Source organism: Alosa alosa, chromosome 17 (assembly GCF_017589495.1).
Source record: "Alosa alosa isolate M-15738 ecotype Scorff River chromosome 17, AALO_Geno_1.1, whole genome shotgun sequence".
NCBI classification, from domain to species: Eukaryota; Metazoa; Chordata; class Actinopteri; order Clupeiformes; family Clupeidae; genus Alosa; species Alosa alosa.
This window is the reverse complement of record NC_063205.1, coordinates 8,205,416-8,226,314: the sequence shown is the minus strand read 5'-3', so window position 1 is coordinate 8,226,314 and position 20,899 is coordinate 8,205,416. Positions and strand designations below refer to the sequence as shown.

The 20,899-nt window shown below is 47.5% G+C and overlaps 1 protein-coding gene across 1 annotated transcript in view; it reads right to left on the bottom strand.

Annotated features, from left to right (window-relative positions):
• Nucleotides 1-20,680, bottom strand: part of ube2h (ubiquitin-conjugating enzyme E2H (UBC8 homolog, yeast)) — a 29,064-nt gene extending 8,384 nt beyond the window's left edge. The window contains exons 1-4 of the mRNA XM_048267849.1: nucleotides 20,396-20,680; nucleotides 2,474-2,550; nucleotides 251-325; nucleotides 72-111 (exon numbers count right to left, since the gene is read on the bottom strand). Of these exons, the coding sequence (XP_048123806.1) occupies nucleotides 72-111; nucleotides 251-325; nucleotides 2,474-2,550; nucleotides 20,396-20,448 (245 nt within the window). The 5' untranslated portion in view covers nucleotides 20,449-20,680. The remainder of the gene's footprint in view (nucleotides 1-71; nucleotides 112-250; nucleotides 326-2,473; nucleotides 2,551-20,395) is intronic.
• Nucleotides 20,681-20,899: the final 219 nt, after the last annotated feature.

Here is a 20,899-nt window from a genome sequence, read left to right as displayed (position 1 = left end):
GTGATGCAGTGGTGTGGCATATAATCCCTTTGAGTGATGGTGAGGTAATAGGATAAAACAATTTAACTTACGCTTCATCAATGTTGGGATGAAATATTTTATTCATGAAGCCTGGAAAGGAAATAGAAAGAGACAGAAACAGAGTGAGGCAGGGCAAGTCGTCATGGAAATGGAGTAGCACAAGTGAACCAATCACACTAGTCGCTGGCGACAGCACATCATCATCCCGCCCAATCCCACACATCCGTACCTATAGATGGAGATTTGAAGGGGTATTTGTCTGGTAGGTCTACCCGCACCTTCCATACGCCACCTTCGTATGGTGCTGTAGAAACAGGACGAGGTTGAGGGACAGAGCAGTGTCAACACACACAAATCAGACACTACCCCTGGGGTCCTCCACTCACATGTGAAACTAATTAAGCTACATTAGCAGAAGGCTATTCAAGGGCTATTGAATTGAAAAGGCTTGGGGGAAAAAAGTCATGTTTGGTGTTTTGCAACATGGCCTGGATTATGTGTGCGTACTTGAGTTTGTGACTTAACAGAGCTTGGGGGGCATAGAGAGAGAGAGAGAGAGAGAGAGAGAGAGAGAGAGAGAGAGAGAGACCGAGAGACAGCGAGAGAGATGAACGTGTACAGCATGTGGAAGAGAGAGAGAGAGAGAGACAGACAGAGATAGAGGAAGGAAGGAGAGAGAGAGAGAGAGAGAGAGAGACCAGAGAGACAGCGAGAGAGATAAACATGTACAGCATGTGGAAGAGAGAGAGAGAGAGAGAGAGAGAGAGAGAGAGAGAGAGACCGAGAGAGATGAACATGTACAGCATGTAGCCATTGAGGCACGGGGACAGTGGAGTAGGGAGCAGCGTCTCCCAGAATAGCTCCCTTTGCAATCCAACCCTTATGTGGCCAGCTGGGTCTGGGTGAGGAGAGGAGAAAGGTAGGGGCTTAGTCATTAAAGCCCCCCTGTCCGTAACAGCCTGTTCCCACCAGTACAAACACCCAACCCGGGGGGCAGCGCTCCTTCTGACGCAGGTCACTCCGACTTAAGCCAATTTTCTATCGAGATTACATCCACCGAAAAAATAACTGGCCAAAGCCAGGGTTCTATCGAATCGGAGCACGTAGCCTACGACATGCCCCATAGGTCAAGAATGAGGTGTTGAGGTTTACGGAGCGAATGTCAAAAGGTTAGGCTGGATGTTGTTCTGGTAGCTAATAAACTGCTTTCTCACAAAGGGGGGGATTTGACATGAGCTATAGGCTACTGGAGGCTGCTCTGTGGCCCTGTACTTGTCCTGCCTCTGCACACATTCCTATGCGCTGCTCAGTCCAAACATGTGCTTTTCATTTGCTTGTCCAATCTGGCGTATATATACTTCTGAAGGCTTAATCTGAGCACAGCTGGATGCAATAAGCATTCTCCATATTTCATACATTGCTTAGGGAACGCTGGGCTGCGGTGCCGTACTGTACGTACCGGGATTCTTAGCGAGTTCATGTTTGGCTTTGAAACATCAGCTTGCGTTGGCCGTTAACCTTTAGACTGCATTGTTTGCTCACTACTCAAGGCGCGGGCGTTTTGCAAATGAACAATTCCTCCTGATTATCCTTGTGATGTTTGAACACTAACTGTTTGACCATCTCTCCCTAAACACACACACTCTCAGCTTTTTACTGACCAGTAAAAAAAAACAACTAGGCCTTGGTGTTTGAGCGACAGCTGTTCTGGTCAAGGCGGATCGTTTCCAGTGTCAACCATCACCGGGATCCAACCCGTCTAACCCTTGGGGGTCAGTGTTGCCCTGTGCCCTTTGCCCCCACGACAGCTCTTTTTATCCAGCATGTCCACCTGTCACCCCCTGCATAATTCCCCTACAGCCCAGCACTTACATCTATTCATTTAGCGGACACTTTTACCTAAGCCACTTACAAGTAAGGAACAACATTAATGCTACACTGCAATAGGAGACCTTAGCGTTAACAATAATGCGCCTTTGCCTCAAACCTCGCAGTTTAGCAGTTCTGTTGGTTTCACAAGAACATTTCGCCAAAGACCCTTAAACAAGGACACTTTAAAAGAGTCATTAGCCAAGATTGATTAGGACATTTCCCATGTTCCTGCTTGCCGTCTGACGTGTGTGTGTGTGTGTGTGTGTGTGTGTGTGTGTGTGTGTGTGTGTGTGTGTGTGTGTGCCAGACTGGATGCAATCAATGCCCTTTAAAATTGCCATAATGGCCCTTTTAAAACACAAAAACAAGTTTAACACTGGAAACATATACTTAGGATTTAACTTGTTACCACGTCTGTGCACTGAATGATGAATACTAGGTCCCCTTTCCAATTCAGTTATATTTATTGGCGGCTTCTGCTTCAGCAGTGCAGTTTCAGCAAACAAAGGAAAGTGACCCCATAAAACTGCCTTGTTAATATAGATGCTGTTAAACGAGACCGATATAGTCATGTACTTACTTCCTTGTGGTCCGTAGAACTTCACAACAAACTCGTTGAGCCCACTCAGGATGGTCACCTCGTGTTTACTCTCGATGCTGAGCGGAAGGGTTAAGGAAGACCGGAACGATGGGATTGTTTACATGTGCACTCGCTCCTTGTTTACATGCTAAAACAAAACAAACACAGGCGCCCCGGCGTTGCGGCAGCGCTCTGGAGGGGGCAGTACATTAAGCTGGTGAAGAGGGTCTGCCCTCAATTGGAAGGCAATTAGCCTGCAGTAATGCAAGACAGCACAGGCTGCCTTCAAACAGAATGAAGAATGGTACCCAATCTACAGGTGAAAAGAAATGAGATGGGAGAAATTAGTGAGAGTGAGAGTGTGAGTGAGAGTGAGAGAAGAGAGAGTGAGAGTGTGAGAGAGAGTGTGAGAGAGAGTGAGAGAGAGAGAGAGAGTGAGAGAGTGTGAGTGAGAGAGATTGATGGTGAGAAACAGAAGAGGGCACGTCTGTTTATATGACTACCCACACACTATACCCACTCACACACACATTCATAACTACATCTGGTGATGGCACCAACATTGGTACAGCATAGTACAATAGCACTGAAAGAAAAGCCTAGTGAAAAATATAACTACTGACACCAATAACCAACAGAAAGATTCAAATGTTTACTGCACGTTTGCCAAATGTCCATGTAGTAGGACAACTCCGGGGTTAACATCTATGTCCATGATGGAGGACTCTCTGAGCTTGATCCCTCTCTCTGCCACTCATCTTTCTCTCTCTCCCTTCCATCTTCAAACGCTTGGGTCTTCCATGCCGGACGACCAGCTGACCAGCCCAACCCTGGGCCCAGTGTGTCCAGCCAGGACCCGAGCAGCCAGACTGTGAGCCAGGGTGGCGGAGGCAGAGGCCTCGGCCCTCCTGCCCACCCCTCCACCCCTCACATGCCTCTTTGCCAGGGCAGGGAGCCAGGCCATCAGCAGATCAAATTCCAGGAGCGCTCCATCTCTGTATGTGTGTGTGTTATGCGTGTGGTGTGTTATGCGTGTGGTGTGTTATGCGTGTGGTGTGTTATGGTGTGTTATGTGTGTGTGTGTGTTATGCGTGTGTGTGTGTTATGCGTGTGTGTGTGTATTCGCGTGTGTGTGTGTGTGTGTGTTTGTGTGTGTGTGTGTGTGTGTGTGTGTTGTGTGTTATGTGTGTGTGTGTTATGTGTTATGTGTGTGTTATGTGTGTTTGTGTGTGTGTTATGTGTGTGTGTATGTTGTGTGTTATGTGTTATGTGTGTGTGTGTGTGTTATGTGTGTGTGTGTGTGTTATGTGTGTTGTGTGTGTTATGTGTGTTATGTGTGTGTGTTTTGTTGTGTGTTATGTGTGTTTGTGTGTGTTGTGTTTGTGTGTGTGTTATGTGTGTGTGTGTGTTTGTGTGTGTGTTATTATTTGTGTGTGTGTGTGTGTGTGTGTTTGTGTGTGTGTGTGTGTGTGTGTTTGTGTGTGTGTGTGTGTGTGTGTTTGTGTGTGTGTGTGTGTTATGTGTGTGTGTGTTATGTGTGTGTGTGTGTGTGTTATGTGTGTGTGTGTGTGTGTGTGTGTGTGTGTGTGTGTTATGTGTGTTATGTGTGTGTGTGTTATGTGTGTGTGTGTGTTGTGTTATGTGTGTGTTATGTGTGTTGTGTGTGTGTGTGTTATTGTGTGTTTGTGTGTGTGTGTGTGTTATGTGTGTGTTGTGTGTTATGTGTGTGTGTGTGTTATGTCGTGTGTGTGTGTTTGTGTGTGTGTTATGCGTGTGTGTGTGTTGTGTTGTGTGTGTGTTGTGTGTGTTATGCGTGTGTGTGTGTGTTATGCGTGTGTGTTATGTGTGTGTGTGTGTGTTTGTGTGTGTGTTATGTGTGTGTTATGTGTGTGTGTGTGTTATGCGTGTGGTGTGTGTTATGTGTGTGTGTTTGTGTGGGTTTCATTCCCCTCTTTTTTCACTCCACACTGCTTTCACTCTTTTATATCTCTCTATCCCTCTTTTTTTAAAAGTACTACCACACACACACACGTAAACACGTACACACACACACACACACACCACCCCAACAGAGAGAGAAAGCCCTGTGTGGCCGTCATTAGTCATGGCTGTCTGGGTTGTCACTTCTCACATTGCCACCAGTGCCGATCGGCAGCCAGTGAAAGTGGATCCACGCTGAGCCGGGCCGGGCCGCGCGACTGGGCCCCCGGGGGACGCCGGCACTCTGTCGCTCCCCTCTGTTACACCGCCAGCCAGGGGCACGGGGGCACCCAGCAACCACCCCAGCCTCCCCTCCCCTCCTCCTCCTCCTCCTCCTCCTGCCCATGCCCAACCTGGAGTCCTGGGCCAGAGGCCCTGCCCGCTGCCAAGTGCCCTTGCTTACCACCCACTGCTCTCGGTAACCCAGTTCTAAGATGGAGGCCGGGCTCTGGAGGTCCTGAAGGCTGTGTGGCTGCAGGGAGGATAGCAGGCTGCTGCTGACTGCACACAGTGCATTAGCTGCTTCGTTACTCTACACAGAAGCCGCGGCGCCCACGAGATACCCCTACACGCAGACATAATCAAAACGACAAGTGGAGGGAGTAAACAAGCAGTGTGTGTGATAGAGAGGGAAAGAGGAGAAAGAGAAGAGAGAGAGGAAGAGAGAGACAGAGAGGGGGGGGAGAGAGAGAAAGAGAGGAAGATAAATGGGAGAGAGAGGGAAAGAGAGGGAGAGAAATGGGGGGGGTGGAGACAGAGAGAGAGACTGAGAGCTTTGCTGTTCACTTCAGGAGGTTACACCATCTGCCTGACAACATGCAGGAGAGGGAGGAAACCTGTGCCTTCATGTACTCGTCTCAAACATCTGGCATGTGAGATTACTCCCTTCCCTTGGGAGGCGTGTAATCTGCCGTCTTTGTTGGATCTCACTCACTTTTCCCCCGTCTCTCTCTCTCTCTCTCTCTCTCTCTCTCTCTCCCCTGCATCTTCCTCGCTCTTTCCTCCTGGCAATTTAATGCCAGAGAATCGAGTTACAGCAGTTTAATTACAGTCATTATTCGGCACATTCCCCCTCATAAAAAAGTGAGCTCAGAGTCGGATAGTCAGTGGAGACCCAGAGCTCGGCGTGTTCACTTAAACTTGGACATGGAGACACATTTGTGTCTGTTCACACACATCTGTGTCCTGTGTGTGGACAATATGCATGACTGAGAAATACAAAAGTGAGACAATGAACAACTGAAAACCAAGGCAACGAGAAACAACTCATCAGATGAGGGGAAGGAAACCACTATGCAAAATGACAGATATACAGCAAGGGAAAGACAAAGCAACAATGGGAGTAAGACAGACAGGCACACAGACAGACAGGCACACAGACAGACAGGCGGATGGGGGAGTGAGAGTTGAGCCATCATGTTTGCTGATCAACAGAAGCAGCTGGCGAGTACCACCACCCCCCGAGCACACCACACATACGTCCACACGTGAGGCCTTGGAAGAGTTAACCGATACGGATATTTTAAGCTCAAGAGAAATCTGCTGCAGCAGTGCAGCCAGTCAGTGTCCTTTCTCTCTCTCTCTCCCTCTCCCTCCTGAGGAGATTGAGCACATCTCTCTCTTCACATGAATCACCACCACAGCTGTTTTCTAGATTTTCTTTAAATGACGCTACAGCTCAAGGTGCCCACAACTGCTGACAGACAGAGACAGAGACAGAGACAGAGACACAGAGACACACACACACACGGGAAACCAAAGAAGTCCCCAGAGTGTCCTCTGAGGCAGACAAGTGGTGGGAACAAAACTACCTCTGGGACCTCTGCAGCCATCCTGCTGCACATGATGTTTACACATCCTCCATATGCAAAGGAGCAGCCCAATCTAAGCACATAACACCATTTATGTAAACATGTACGTGCATTTGGATTACAGTAGCATGTGCGTCTGTTTACACGATTTTGTGCTGCTTTGAGATGAGGCTGTAATAAGAAACAGCACATGTGGCTACAGAGTGGAGGTGAGCTTGGAGTGCAGAGGTGAAGAGGGGGCTTCTGGGTAATGACAGGGTAACTGATTGAGCTCCAGCGGGCGGGGGTTAGGGTAAGGGTTTGAGACCGAGGCCAGACATGGGTCAGACACGTCTCTCACTCTCAGCCTCTCATCCCTGGGGCTCCCACACAAAAACACCCAGCAGAGCCAAGCTGGGCTGGTGCCTCCTCTGCCCTATGAGATAGATGAGCACTTCTGGCCTGGATTCAAAGATGCTATGACACACACACACGTCCATTACTCACGGCGCACACAGCGGAATGTCCAGACACAGGTGGACTGCGGTCACCGGGGTGTGACCATTACTTGTGCTGACATGACAGCTTTATCTGGTGACCCGCAGGTCCTGACTAAGTCCTACTGAGATGGCATCTGCGGGACGAGTCATGGACTTCCACGGGATAAATAAAGACATGTCACATCTCTCATACCTGCTTCTGCTTCCCCCCTTTGTCATCTGAGCTTAAATGAAAGCAGCCCTCAGAAAGCTGACAGAGAGAGGGGGGGAGAGAGAGAAATAAAAAAAAAAAAAAAAAGAGGGAGAACCAGAGCTGGAGAAAGAGCACATAGTAAAGAAAGAACGAGTTAGAGCCAGAACGGGGAAGAAAAGGCTTTTTCGACGTGCCTCTAAAAATTCCAGCTGCTCAGTGGAAAAACTGAAGAGGGAGAACAGAGAGCGTCTCAGACGGCAAAACAAAAACAGACAGCTTCCATCTGAGACATGTAGGAAGTGGCTGTGGTGGCAGGGCACCCTGACAGAGGAGTCCCTCAACAGCCTCGGCTCAACGCACGCAGAACCTAAACGCGTTGGAACCCTGCCAGGTTCAAATCCTGAATCTGCCTTTGCAAAACCGTGTCCTTTGGATGAAAGTGCCTGCTAAACACCAGTCACTTAACTTTACTTCCCTTGACATACATTTAAAAAACCTGAACGGATAAACTGATAGAAGTTTTTCAAACTTAGGCCTGGCGCTGATCCGTTTGCAGACTTCCGAAAGCCTAACTCATTTAGCGGTTATCAGATGAGCCTGTCAGGATTGGGTTTCCCCTGGTCTAAATCCACCAATGGGGCCATTTGTTTTCGCTCAGAAACTCAGCTCTGCACAAAATAGCAAGAATGTTCCGGGCGAAAGCCGACAGCCTGGAGAGGAATGAATATGTGACCCTGTCCTGAGCGTGCTCAGTGGGATGGCAACTCTGCCCCGGGTCCCACCACACTGCGGAGGGGTTTCCACACAGCCTGCTGTGATGAGCTCAGCTCCACTCAACATGCCTGCACTGGTGGAGCAAAACAGGAGGCTGAGGTTTCGGGGGAATGGGCTTGTCATTCTCTCACACACACGCACACACACACACACAGTCCTTGTATCACTTCCTCATTCCTTTCCTCGTCTCCTCATCCCTCCCTCCTCTGCAGTCCTGTGTCCTCCTCCTCTCCCCCACTCTCCTCTTCTCTCCTCCCGCTCCGCTCTCCTCTCCTCTCCTCTCATCCCCCCACTCTCCTCTCCTCCTCATCTCCCCTTGCTCTCCTCTCCTCCTTCCATCCCCCAACTCTCCTCTCCTCTCCTCGTCTCTATGGATTGCAGGGATTAAGACATAATCTACAAGGGACCATTAGGGTCACTATCTCTCCCTCTGTGCTCACACATAATCTAATCGGAGGTCCCTCGAGGCCTTATCAAATCACCTGCATCTCAACCAGCGAGGGCACTTCACAGGGCACAGAGTCTGACTACAGCACGCGAGGCAGAGCGCCTTCTCGACTGGAGAAGGGGGAGGGATGGGAAGAGAGGAGAACATCGTCAGCCTAGCTCATAGTTGTGGTAGCCTGGAAACATTCGGACAGCATCTTAACATTCAGACTAACCCACGGCAATCCATCTGGTCACAGGAAGACTAGACACTAAAGAAGCAGAGAAGAGACGGAATTTTCTACATATAATACAGCAACCACTGTGTGTTCAGTTCAAGTACAGCTGTCTCTCCAATTCATGGCAATGCATCACAACAAGAGGCGAAACATACTGTTTATATTCCCATTAAATGGAACACAATCTGGTTCTGACTTCCCAGTCCAAACAACTCAACCGTTTCCTACTTTTAGCAGCACATGCATGCCAGTCCAGTCCAGTGCCGACCTGACCCGATCTGACCCAACGCATGGCTCTGTGGCTCCTGATGGGAGAGAGGTTGGCCCAGTGTGCACCAAGACTAGCAGAGTTCAAAACACTACCACACACGCGCATGCATTTGCATGGCAGAAGTGTTTTCCCAACAGCTGGAGAATAATAATGGCATGTTGTGCTTATGAAAGAGAGAGGGTGAGTGAGGGAGTGAGGGAATGAGAGAATGTGTGTACGTGTGTGGGACTGCATGTGTGTGTGTGTGTGTGTGTGTGTGTGTGTGTGCGCCTGCCAATGTTTCAACCTGCAAATGACGTGTGTAACTCAGAGAGGAGGCCAAAATCACTTGCAAACAAGTTGGGCAGGATGTTTACTGGCATTCCTTTAGTGCTGCACGTCTCCAAATGTCACTAATACCCTCAAAAGTTATGAGAGCCAGAGGGGAGGAGAGAGGAGACATTAAAAGAAGGCAACAGAACGGTCAGGAAATCATAAGCACATACAGAGAAAGAAAGAGAGAGATAGAGATAGAGATAGAGATAGATAGATAGATAGAGATAGATAGATAGAGAGAGGGAGAAAGAAAATGTGTGTGCGCGGTGAGTGAGAGTGCCTCAAAGGCAGCTATGAATCCAGGACGTTTGAAAGGCATGTAGGCTGAGAAGCCCTGGAGAGCTCAGAGACGGCTGTCTGACACAACAGAGTGAGTGATAGAGTAAACATGAAAGACAGAGAGGTGAAGAGAGGGGAAGAAAAGACAGGGGAAGAGAGAGGAGAGGCCATCTGACTGACCGCTGTTGTGGCTGCCGGTTCTTCTCAGCTGTATGGCACGCAAGGCTTGGGAGGAGGATGGATAACATTGGCCTTCTGCATCAAATGGCAGATTGGTGGTGAACATGGACAAACAGAAACGCACACGCGGCTACACAGCTGCAAACGCACACCAGATATGATAACAGTCTCAGGAGTGAGAAAAGACACACTTGTATACACACAAACAGTGGAAATTTGATATCCGACTCAAGAATGAATGGAGTGGCACGTGCAAGGACACACACAAGGACACACACACACACACACACACACACACACGTACTATGAAAATAGAATCAACTAGGAGGGCATTCAGAGAGCAGAGACCTCCGCCAAGTCCAATATGCCCTATCTTGCCATGTTGAAGAAAGTGGAAAATATTTTCTGGATCCGGTCCTTAATCCGGAATGTCATGGACTCTTCCATCAAGTTTCAAGAAAATTGGCCTGTCTGTTTTTGTATAATCCTGTTGACAGATAGACAAACCCACCGACAGACAAAAAAACAAACTAAAAACATAACCTCCAAAACCAACCAAAGGTAAAAATGATAAACAAATCACTAGCAATCTCTCTCTCTCTCTCTCTCTCACACACACACACAGATGGGACTTAAAACATCCGCAGTGACATAACTGGACATAATGGCTGATTAAGCCAACAAGCACACACACACACAGAACCTCACATACACATCAAACAAAGACACAATCCTCTCCTATCCTCCCGTTGCTTAATCGCTGACCTTGTGTGGCGGTAGGGAAATATTTACCGTCCGCAGCACACACAGGACACCGCCATGAGCCTGGTCATCTCATTACAGTCAGATTAGCAGCCGGTGATTACCACAGGTAACGCACCCACGCCTGCCCGGTGCCGTCACGGCCACAGCACCGGCGGGCACCAGCAGACAGGTGGGCACGGGTCAGTGCCACTGAGGGACAGGAAGAGAAAGGCTGCGATTCCCATGGCAACCATCTAACAGATGGTCCAGTGATGTTGGGTAGTACCTCTGACAAAGGTCATGTCTGCACATTTGTGCTTTTCAAAAACAACAAATAGATTACAGTAGTGTGGATAAAAAGAACAATACTGACATAGAACTGCCATTAATACAAAAAAATAATACACTACAACCTGTGAAGGCCAGTTAGGGGTGTGTAAGCCCTATGGCAGGCTGATCTACAGTGTGTAAGGGACTGGACCTGGGGTGATGCTGCTGAGAGGGTGGGGCTAAGGGTCTATGGGCAGAAGGACGCCTGCTCGCCTGCTCACGGATGCTCTGTCGCCACACTCCAGTGTGCAAACCAAGCCTCTGCAGCCTCAGCAGCAGGAAGTGACGCGAGAGGTCAGAGGAAACAGAAGCCCAATGCAGCTGCAGAACTGGTGGAGGAGAGAGAGAGAGAGAGAGAGAGAGAGAGAGAGAGAGAGAGATAGATAGATAGATAGAGAGATGAAAACAAGAGTCAAGCGAAAAAGAGAAGCGAGAAAGAGAGGCAGATGTAGAGGAAAAGACAGAGAGAAGTATCACAGAGCAGGCCGGGTGCACTGGCAATGGAACTGTATCAGTCTTAGCTTACTCCTTACAGTGTTCTCAATACACCACACTAATTCCACTGTACCCACAATACACTGCACCCAGAGCACACACACCAATTATGACTGACTGGGCCCCACACACTCCAGGCTAGTCCAGACTAGCCCCTCAGTTGGCCAGCCTCTGACCAGACTCACTGTTGACATGATGTGTGTGTGGACTGGACCAAAGGCCTGCTGCTCTGTATATTTGGGTGGACAAGGTTCAGCATTCCACAATCTGAGGTCACCGCGACCTCAACACACTAAAGGCTGGCGAGCAAAGACAACTGGGATCTGAGTAACATGGCAACAGCTGGAACGCGGCAATTATGACGGACACACACCACACACACACACACACACACACACACACACACACACACACACACACAATCATTCAGCATGATTCAATCGGATCCTTCTGGAACAAACACACACACTGAGCAGGCCTTGCCAGCATCAGGTCTGCCATGAGCCGCTCCTTCAAATGGCCTTCTCATTCAGATGCTTATTTAATCAGCGGCCAGGGAACAGCAATGAAGTGCAGGGCATCAACTGCACATTTGTCAACAAACACATGGACATGCTTACATACTTACAAACACACACCCACACAGACACACACATGCACACAAACACACAGGGTCCAAAGGAGCCCCCAAAAGAACACTCTAAAAAAAAAAGCACCTAAAATAAATATTGAGCAAGCGATGATGGGGGCCTTTGACTCCATGTCTATGGCATGGCCAGCCGTTGACAAATGGAAACTCCATTTAGAGCTGTGGGGATTTCTCTCTCCCTCCACATTACTGCGAGAAAAAAAAAAAAAAAAAAAAAAAGCCTCTCCGTTCTCTGAGTTTTCCTCCCACTCTGCAAGCTTGCAAACACGCCCCCCCCCCCCTCCCCTCCCCCCCTTTATCATTATGTGCTCACGTGTGAAGGCACAGCCTCATTGACCGCTGCCCCTTGTTCCTATTAACCCTCAGGGCAGGAGTGACTGACTGAGTGGAAGTATGAGTGAGTGAGTGTGTGTGTGTGTGTGTGTGTGTGTGTGTGTGTGTGTGTGTGTGTGTGTGTGTGTGTGTGTGTGTGTGTGTGTGTGTGTGTATCTGCACATGCGTATATGGGTCTGTGTCTGGGAGTGGGGGCTGTGGGAGGGACTAGGCTCCACTCGTCGTCTCTTTGTCCTTAAGGGTATTAAGCCACTGTTTACCTGGGGGGATTACCAGAGCGGGCACCAGGGCTCTCCCACCACTCCCCCCTCCCCACCAGTCCACTCCACAGGACTCCTCGCCTGTCCACTCCACTGGACTCCTTGCCTGTCCACTCCCAGGCCTCCACAGCCACATAGGATGGGATCAATGGCACAGGCTAAACTAAGTACTTTACTCAGACTGCCATTACTCCACACAGACGCCACTTTCTCCATCGTTTTGGCACCACAAAGTCCGTCAAATTGACCCCGGGTTACCCTCACAGCTACTGAGATAAAGGGTCCAACATCATGAGAATCACCAATCAGACACTGTCCATGGATTGACCACTGAGAGATAAGATGTCTTAACTAGAATCTGGCCCACCTCTGGATCTAGAAGGCCAATGCAGTTGGTGCTGGTCACAGCTAGGACTGCTGTAGCTTGTATACAAACTGTAGTTGGATCAGCTACTAACGACTCTAGGCGTAAACGCTACAACAGGAAGTACCTATAGTTTTTGTAAGGTCTGCATATGGTTTCATGCAAATACGTGGCACCACAGAACACAAACACATGCACATACAACACACACACACACACACACACACACACACACACTCGAGGTTACATGAGATTGACATCAAAGCAATACTCTGCCCTTTAACAACTAAGTTGAAGCTCTTGAAACAATGTAGCCTGAATGATACACTATCTGCCTCAGAAGATCACACACAGACCAAACACATGTCAGACTCAGATGCATTCACCACTGATAACACACTTTGTATAAATGATGAACTCAAAAGGTCACATCAACATACAGGCTCCAACAGCAAACAGCACCCTCTGCCCACAGTATATAAACTAACGAGACACATTCATCAGTTTTGAGGGGGAGCATATCAAATGCGAATCCCCCCCTGCTGAACACCGAGATACAGAACGGAAGCTGGGAACTGCCAGCACACTGTGCCATTTAGTCTGGAACGCAGTCTAATTAAAAACGCTTCTCAGATACGAGACATGTCTCTCCACCAGATATTCCCCGAGTACAAAGCCAATTTGAGGGCCAACGTGACCAGACTTCCCTGGTCTGTGGTGGCGATGATGATGGTGGTGGTGAGTGGATGGGGGTCTGGCTTCATTATGGCTCAGATTAATTTGATGCTCTCTCGTCGCACTCGGGAAGGATGAAAGCGGTGGCACTGGTTGGGGATTTTAATTGGCGGAGGCTCCGCCACAGACCAGATGAGAGCCAAGCACTGCGCAGAGCAGAGACTACAGGGCATTGACAGTGAGGCCCTGAACCCCAACTAAAACCCTGAACAAATGTAAGAGAAACCTTAGCCCTGTCAGGAGAGAGAGAGCGTGCACACACACACACACACACACACACACACACACACACACACACACACACACACACACACACACACACACACACCAAAGGAACGGAGCAAGTCAAAGAAAGAAGGCCAACATTCTCAATCTAATTCAGCCAATCAAATGACAAGCTATTCTTTGCCTCCATTTCAGCATGATGGCAGAAAATAAACACAATTGCTCAGGAATGCCAGACACCAATTTACCACCTGAATGGCTGGCCAATCTGTACCCAGAGGAGTAGTAGTCAGAACAGTTTGGTGGGGTAAGAGGAATAGAAGCCACCCCCTCCTGCCTTGTACTGTGCTGCTGTATAACATACTTGTGTGGGTAGGCTCACTCTCTGCGCTTGGCCCTCCACATCACAACGCTCACAGTATTTCTGAAGGAATGTTGTTAAAAACACGCCGCGAGAGAGAGAGAGGGTGGGGGGTAGACTGGGAGTCATTGTTGAGAGGGTGAAAAAAGACCAAGAGCCCTTTTAGCCAAGCCGTTCTGAGAGTGCTCTCTGAATACTGATGGGGAATAAACAGAGAGAAAGAATGAATGAGTGAGAGAGAAAAACATAGTGATGTAAAGAGAGAAAGAGAGCATTCCACAGAAAGAATGAGAGTGAGGGAGAGGGAGTGGGAGAGAGAGAGAGAGAGCAAGAGAGAGAGAGAGACTCCTCTACACTTTACATATCAATGGCTGCCTGACCTGCTGGTATCTCCTGCAGCTAAGCTTCAAATGGAAATGCCTTCTGTGTTTACCAATGTGTGCTTGCCTGGGCACTGCCAGGTAGGGCGCTCCAGCCGCTGTGTGCGTTTATGTTTATATATATATATATATATATATATATATATATATATATATATATATATATATATATATATATAGAAAGAGAGAGGTACTCAGAGGTATGGTCACTCAGTGCTTTAGAAAAAAGCACAACATGCTCTGGGCATGTGCTGCGAGCACTTCTCAAGCAAACACGGCTCAAGTGTTCCACGCTACACGACTGGAGGAAAACAGCATGTCGACAACCTTCAGATCTAGCACTTCTGTGAGGAAAGTCAGCCATCGTCCACCCTCACGAGTAACAGCCCCTGCCTGAAGAGTACACACTGTGTAAACACAAGATTACAGCCCAGATACGTTACCAATGACTGTTTCAGTGCGATGCACATTACCAAAGAGTAGAACAGCCTAAATATACCCAAGAAAATAAACGGGTCGATCTGTGAAGGTGCTTTTTTGATGAAGTCCTATTCTAGACAGAGACGGAGTTGAAAAATAATGTTTAGATTGAAATTTCCCTCTTGCTTTTTATGAGTCATATACACTTTTTTAAAATCAACCACAAAAGTGTGCTTAAGACGTTAACATTCTTTCCCATTCATACAGTGGATTGTTTTCAAAGTGTCTTAAATGGAAAATAATTAGATCCACCGCTCCAAAAGGAATGTGATGACCTCCTAATTCTTCTGAAAGTAAGGATGCACTAAAACCTGGATGGTCCTCCTGATTACATCATCTTTCACCACACACCACAGCCTGAAGCTGACCGGGCATTTCTCAACTGAACTCCATTGGAAATGCATTTAACAGCTGACGGGCTGTTACGGGTTAAGAATTCTCAATTTGGAGGAGAGACAGACTCATTCAGTGCCATCAATCCAGTCCCACCAACCCCCAACCCCCTCCCTGTGCACGCACTGAACCGTTGGGAGTCGGAGTTCACTTTTCAGACGCTCCAATGTGCGATGAAAACATGTGGAATGTCAGACAACCGTTATAACCCCCTTGGCTGGCAGGGGGTAGAGAGTGAGAGAACGAGTGAGTGAGAGAGAGAGAGAGAGCGAGAGAGAGAGAGGCAGACAGACAGACAGACCGACCAGCAGCCCCAAAATCATCTTGAAAACAAAAAGAGAAGAACTTGGGAGTCCATCTGTTCTCCAGCGTGTGCTCGGCCATGCGTGGCGGAGATAGAGGCCTGTTATTGTGGGATTACCCCGGGCCTCCCGTCTCCCACTGTCAGGGGGCAGTGCATCCAAGCGCCCGCTGGACACTGCGACTGTCATTCAACCCTCAACCACCCCCACCATCACAAGCACACTGTAACCCTGTTGCACTTGCCATCATTGCTGGCGCCGAAATGAGGCTTTCAAGACTGGATACAATTTAACAAGAGCCAATTAATATTCTCTCCACATATTTCCTTCACATGGTGTGGGTGGTGGAGGTGGAGTGACCGCTACAATAAGTACTTAACACTTAGAAACCAAAGCTAGATCCTCATTTGCCTGTATTTCTATCTTAATGATCTTAAGGACCCCTGACAATGGGCCTGCTGGACTGCTGAAACAGACCAGACTTGGAAGGACAACTGGAAGGACACCCAAGTGCCTAAATTAGGAGGTCCTGAGGAGTCAAGGACCTTCCATTAATTATCACTACAACCATGGGCACACAGCAAACCATGCTTGCCTTAGGCCTTTTGTTAGGAATGGCTGTGTCCTACATAACCTGGCCCACCATCTAATCACAAATGCATTATGCGCCTCTCCTCTATTGGCGGTGCAGTCGTACCACTGCAGTTTCCATAGGAGTAATATGCCCTCAGGCTGAGCCAACATGATGCTATCCACCACCGGGGCAAAATTGGACCTTACATCACAAGGTAGGGGGTGCTGGCTGGTGGAGAGTCTTTGGAGAAGCCGGCCATTCTGCCATGCCTCCCTGGAAGGGCGCGGTGATTTAGCACGAGTCACGCACGGTGACTCTGCCAGCTAATCACTCATAGACTGTTGAGGCAGGAAACGAATAAGGCCGGAGACAGCAGCAGGCTCGAGCTGGCAGCCGCCACTGATTACATGCAGCAGATCCTGTTTCTGGAGATCACTTCATATTAGGGAGCCGTCTTGGGTGGGTGGCTGGCGAACTCAGAAAATAGAGCATGATGGATGCTGGTTTTGGGCTTTTTTTTTAATGTTTTGTTGAGGAGGGAATGAAATGGGCTTGGAGCTGGCACTTGTGCTGGCGCAGGTCTTCAGGAGGTCAAGGTCCGGACAGAGCCTGCCTGAGGGAGGGGAAACTGAATGCGGAGGTGAGGTCTGTTGTTTTGCTTGGTAATCCCTGACCATTTCCCCCTGCTTAAAGCGCTAAACCTACCTAAATATCTCAGTCATAAAGGGCCAGAGTGTGTTCTATACCCAGCCTTAGAGTCTGCTAGTGAGGAACACAATAGGGAACGGCCATTTGGAAATAAAAAAAACTAAGCTCCACAAACAGAAAGCAAACAGTAAAATGGTAAAAACTGTATGGAACACTTGAGCGCATTCTCAATTGTGTGACACTGACCCAGGCCTCTACGTACAATAGCCAATTTTGGGCCTTCAACTCCCATGGAACTCCATTGACAGACAGAAACAAACAAACAAACAAACAAAGTCACGTAAATACTGTAGAATAGATGCATAAACAAACAATTGATACAAAATGAAAATCATACAGATGAAGAGGAGTTTTTGTGGGCCTTTCCAGATCATGTGTGCTACTACTACAAAATACTGGGAATGACTGGAAGCTGTGATATTCCCTCAGGCCAGGCTTACATGAACACATGACGCAAAAACCCTGACTCTGTCCAAAACAATGCCACAAGGAGCACTGCTGACAGTAAATGCCAGATGTCTTTTTTTATCAGTTGCCATTCTCTTGCTCACATGTGTCACACTGACTGAAGCTTCAATGAATAGAGCCATTTCATATGAAAGACCGAAAACCACTGGCTCTCATGAAGCTTGAAACATATGGCTCTGTTCCTGATCTTGGCTGAATTTATGAGGCACAGCAAAATCTAGCTTTGCCTACTCTATTAAGCATAGGATATTCCCCAACCCTTGTAATTCAAATGCAATATTCATCCAAGAAAGTAGGCCTTTAAAGTGATGACTTGGTGGAGCACACTGGCTAACCTCAATTTCTCAAGCCTCTCTTGATCAAAGCTTGATAAGGGCTGATAATGCCAGTGTCATTAGAGAGACAGACAGCAAATAGAAGCATTAGAGCAAGAAAGACCATGACATGTCACGCAATCCCTGAGCCTCAGAGCCACAGATCTCAGTGCTTCCTGCACAGGCACGTTAACTAGGCACCGTTGTGCGGAGGTCAGGGGTTGCCATGTGCCCTTTTTCTCATGGGGCTTCGGTAGAGCGTTAGCCTCTAGTGCACAGCTGAAAAACCAAGGTCAGACTGACATTCATATCTGCTGAAACTCCCAGCAGAGCCCAGCTCCAGATCTCCAGCTCTCTAGAGAGTCACAGCCAATTACAAGTACTGCTCCTCAGCGTCACCTCATCAGCTCTCAGCCCCTCTGATACCGTCATGGCTTCCCGCTCCTGGTTACAGGCTGTGAAAAATGGGATATCTGGAGCACTGGGAAAGCAGTGTGCTTCTCCAAGACGATCACACTGAAACACATATAGGCTACACATGGTAAACTCCTCAAGTTGCAGCAACTGTCAGGTGAAACAGCGCACATGCTATACTGGACAGTGCTGTGCTTCAAGAGGAGAGGTTCTCTGTTGCAAACCTGCTGCTGGCCTTCATGCCACTGATTGCTTGGGCTGAAGGCGTAGGATTTCTGGTCTATTTGCCTTAGTGTCTGTGCAGTGGGGGAGGGACTGTAGGATTCCAGCTGCCTGACCTACCCTTCCCCTGCAGCTCATGGTGATGACAGAGATTTACTACAGGGCTCAGCACCAATCCAAAGCCTGCTTGCCTAGCTTTAGCCATGCAGTGCCACGTCTAGAGAAAGATAACCCCAAACCGCTGCTGCGGGAAGAGGCCCGTGGATTTCCTCGTTTTGTTTTTTAATTGACGCATGTCATGGCTTTCATTCCAATAACAGTAGGCCTATAGTTAATTGTTAGACAGAGAATCTTTCCTAATTGTAACTGCATGAGGAATTCACTCCTGTATAAGTCCTGTATAAGAATACTTAGATTTCGTGATAATTTCACAAGTTTTCAGGATGATGTTACACAACTATTTGTTGCGCAGGCATGACATGGTTTCACAAAGTCGACTCTTCTCCGGTGTAATCGACCGACGTTCTATCTTTGCTCTCGAACCCTGTGTTAAACGGGCTCTGGTTGAACCAAAAACGGCCTATTATCATTGAACCACCCTCTCGCAGTTTCCGGGTAGTAACAAGCCGTCCAATCATTAAGCCTGTTCTCACTGCCAGAGTACAAAAACAAAACAACTGTGGAGAACTCGCGAACCATGCGGGGACTCCAGTGCCAGTCCTAAAGTGCGTGAATGCTTATTAGACAGTATGTTGCAAGACCAAATAAAAACGGACGGAAAACTTCAAACTTTGGATCAGTATGATCAGTTATGTTTCAGCGTTAAAAATAGATGTAGTTGAGCCTGCGGGAAAAAAGCAGCATTGGTAGCTTACACCAGGGACAACATTTGGCTACAAATCGCGTTATCAAATAAGTGCCTTAAACCCTGCTGGTACAATAAAGTTAAAGGCATATAATCTTTAAAGTTAAAGGCAATAAAGGCACATCATCGCCTGATGTCTAGCGTGCCTATAAGTTGAAGAAAATGGCTAAACATCCCCACCCATGAACTTACGCAAAGCACAACTTTGGTAAAGCTAACACTTCCCTGTAAGTTTCCAGACATCCCATATCAAAGTAAACAGCCATTTAAATGACCACAGACTAGTTCACATTTCATTTAAAGTTAGTGCATTTATAATCTGTAAGAGGAAGTGATTGCTTCATGTAATCACACGAACGACAACAAAACACCCGAGATGGCTATTTATGGGCAGCACAACAGAAAATATGAATGGAGGACGGTCAAAAAACCGACATGGGTCTTGACTTCATTATTGAAAAAGCAAGCCAGATGTGAAGGTAAACGTCAAATAAAAAGAACACGCTTCGTGAATGTTAAACGAGCAAAACATGACACTGCCCAAAGTCGGAGTTAGCCATGTTTAGGTAAAATTAAAGTTGGACAGGAATAGCCATCAGTACTACTACCTAGCCAGCTAACGTCAACTTAAATTAGCTCATATATACTCAGATACATATTTCGAAATCAAGTTTTGCATCGCTCACGGTCAAGGCTGCTTCAGTAAGACGATGTTACTGCTAACGCTCCCCGTTTTGGCTTAGGAAGGTGGGAACTATTGTTGATTAAAGGCTAGGTGCTAGCTGATGTTAGACTGTATTATACGGTAGCATACACAATTAAATGAAATGACCTTATTTGTACAGTTCTGATAGACTTCCTAAACTAGCTTGTGCGACAGCTCGAAAGAGCCATAACTAGGCAACTGTCTGAAGACAACACTGCTTGTCTAGCCCTCTATGGTGTACACAAAGAGCGCACATACCTTACCAGTGATCAGTTTTGACATTCAAAACATAAAATGACAAGGACAGCTCAGCTAAAATAACTTGCTTGTTAACCAAATACTAAATCATCGAATGAACCCAGATATACCTGCTACACCCAGTGCATCGACACAGCAGTTAGCTATATAGCTAGCTAATAGCTGCATCATTAAAACAGAAGCTATTGCAGATTTGATGTCAAAACAGAGCATCAACCCATGACATTGTTATTTACCCACTCTATACACAACATAATTTGCCCGTTTATGCCCATATCTTAATTCATGGCAAATCAGCAGTGAATTTCAACTGTCAATATTATTTCGTCTAGCTAGGTCGCTACAACCCTGGCATGTCTTTTCTTCTTTCTGTTGTTTATATTCTCAAAGGATACAGTTTCACCACGTCGGTATCCATTCGCCTTTTACCCGGACTTGGAGACGACATTTTTGTATTCCTCTGGAAAATGCCAATGCACAGATCTTGTTGCTGACTTCTTGATCGTTTGCTTTTTAGAGCAATTGTTTGTTAAACATTTGCATCAGCAAACGGCCGTCAGCGAATTATTTTGACGTCCCCCCACTTTCTGTCCGCAGCAGTCTCTCTCCAGCTTCAAAGCAGTGTTCCAGTAGCGCTCCCTCTCCGTCTCTAGCTCACTGTCCTCCTGTGGCTTCTATCCCTTCGCGGATGTCGTCATTTTCGAGAGACGAAAAGGGTCTAGTTTGTCAAAAGACAAACGTCAACATTAATGGCAAACACAAAATTGTAGTCTTCCCAACTGGCAGTGCATTTTGTCAATCATATCAGAAGCGGAAAAACAGAAATTTTTTCAAGCAAATATAGGCTACACGCATTATTTAATTATTGTTGATTCAATTATATCCAGGTAAGTCCTTGT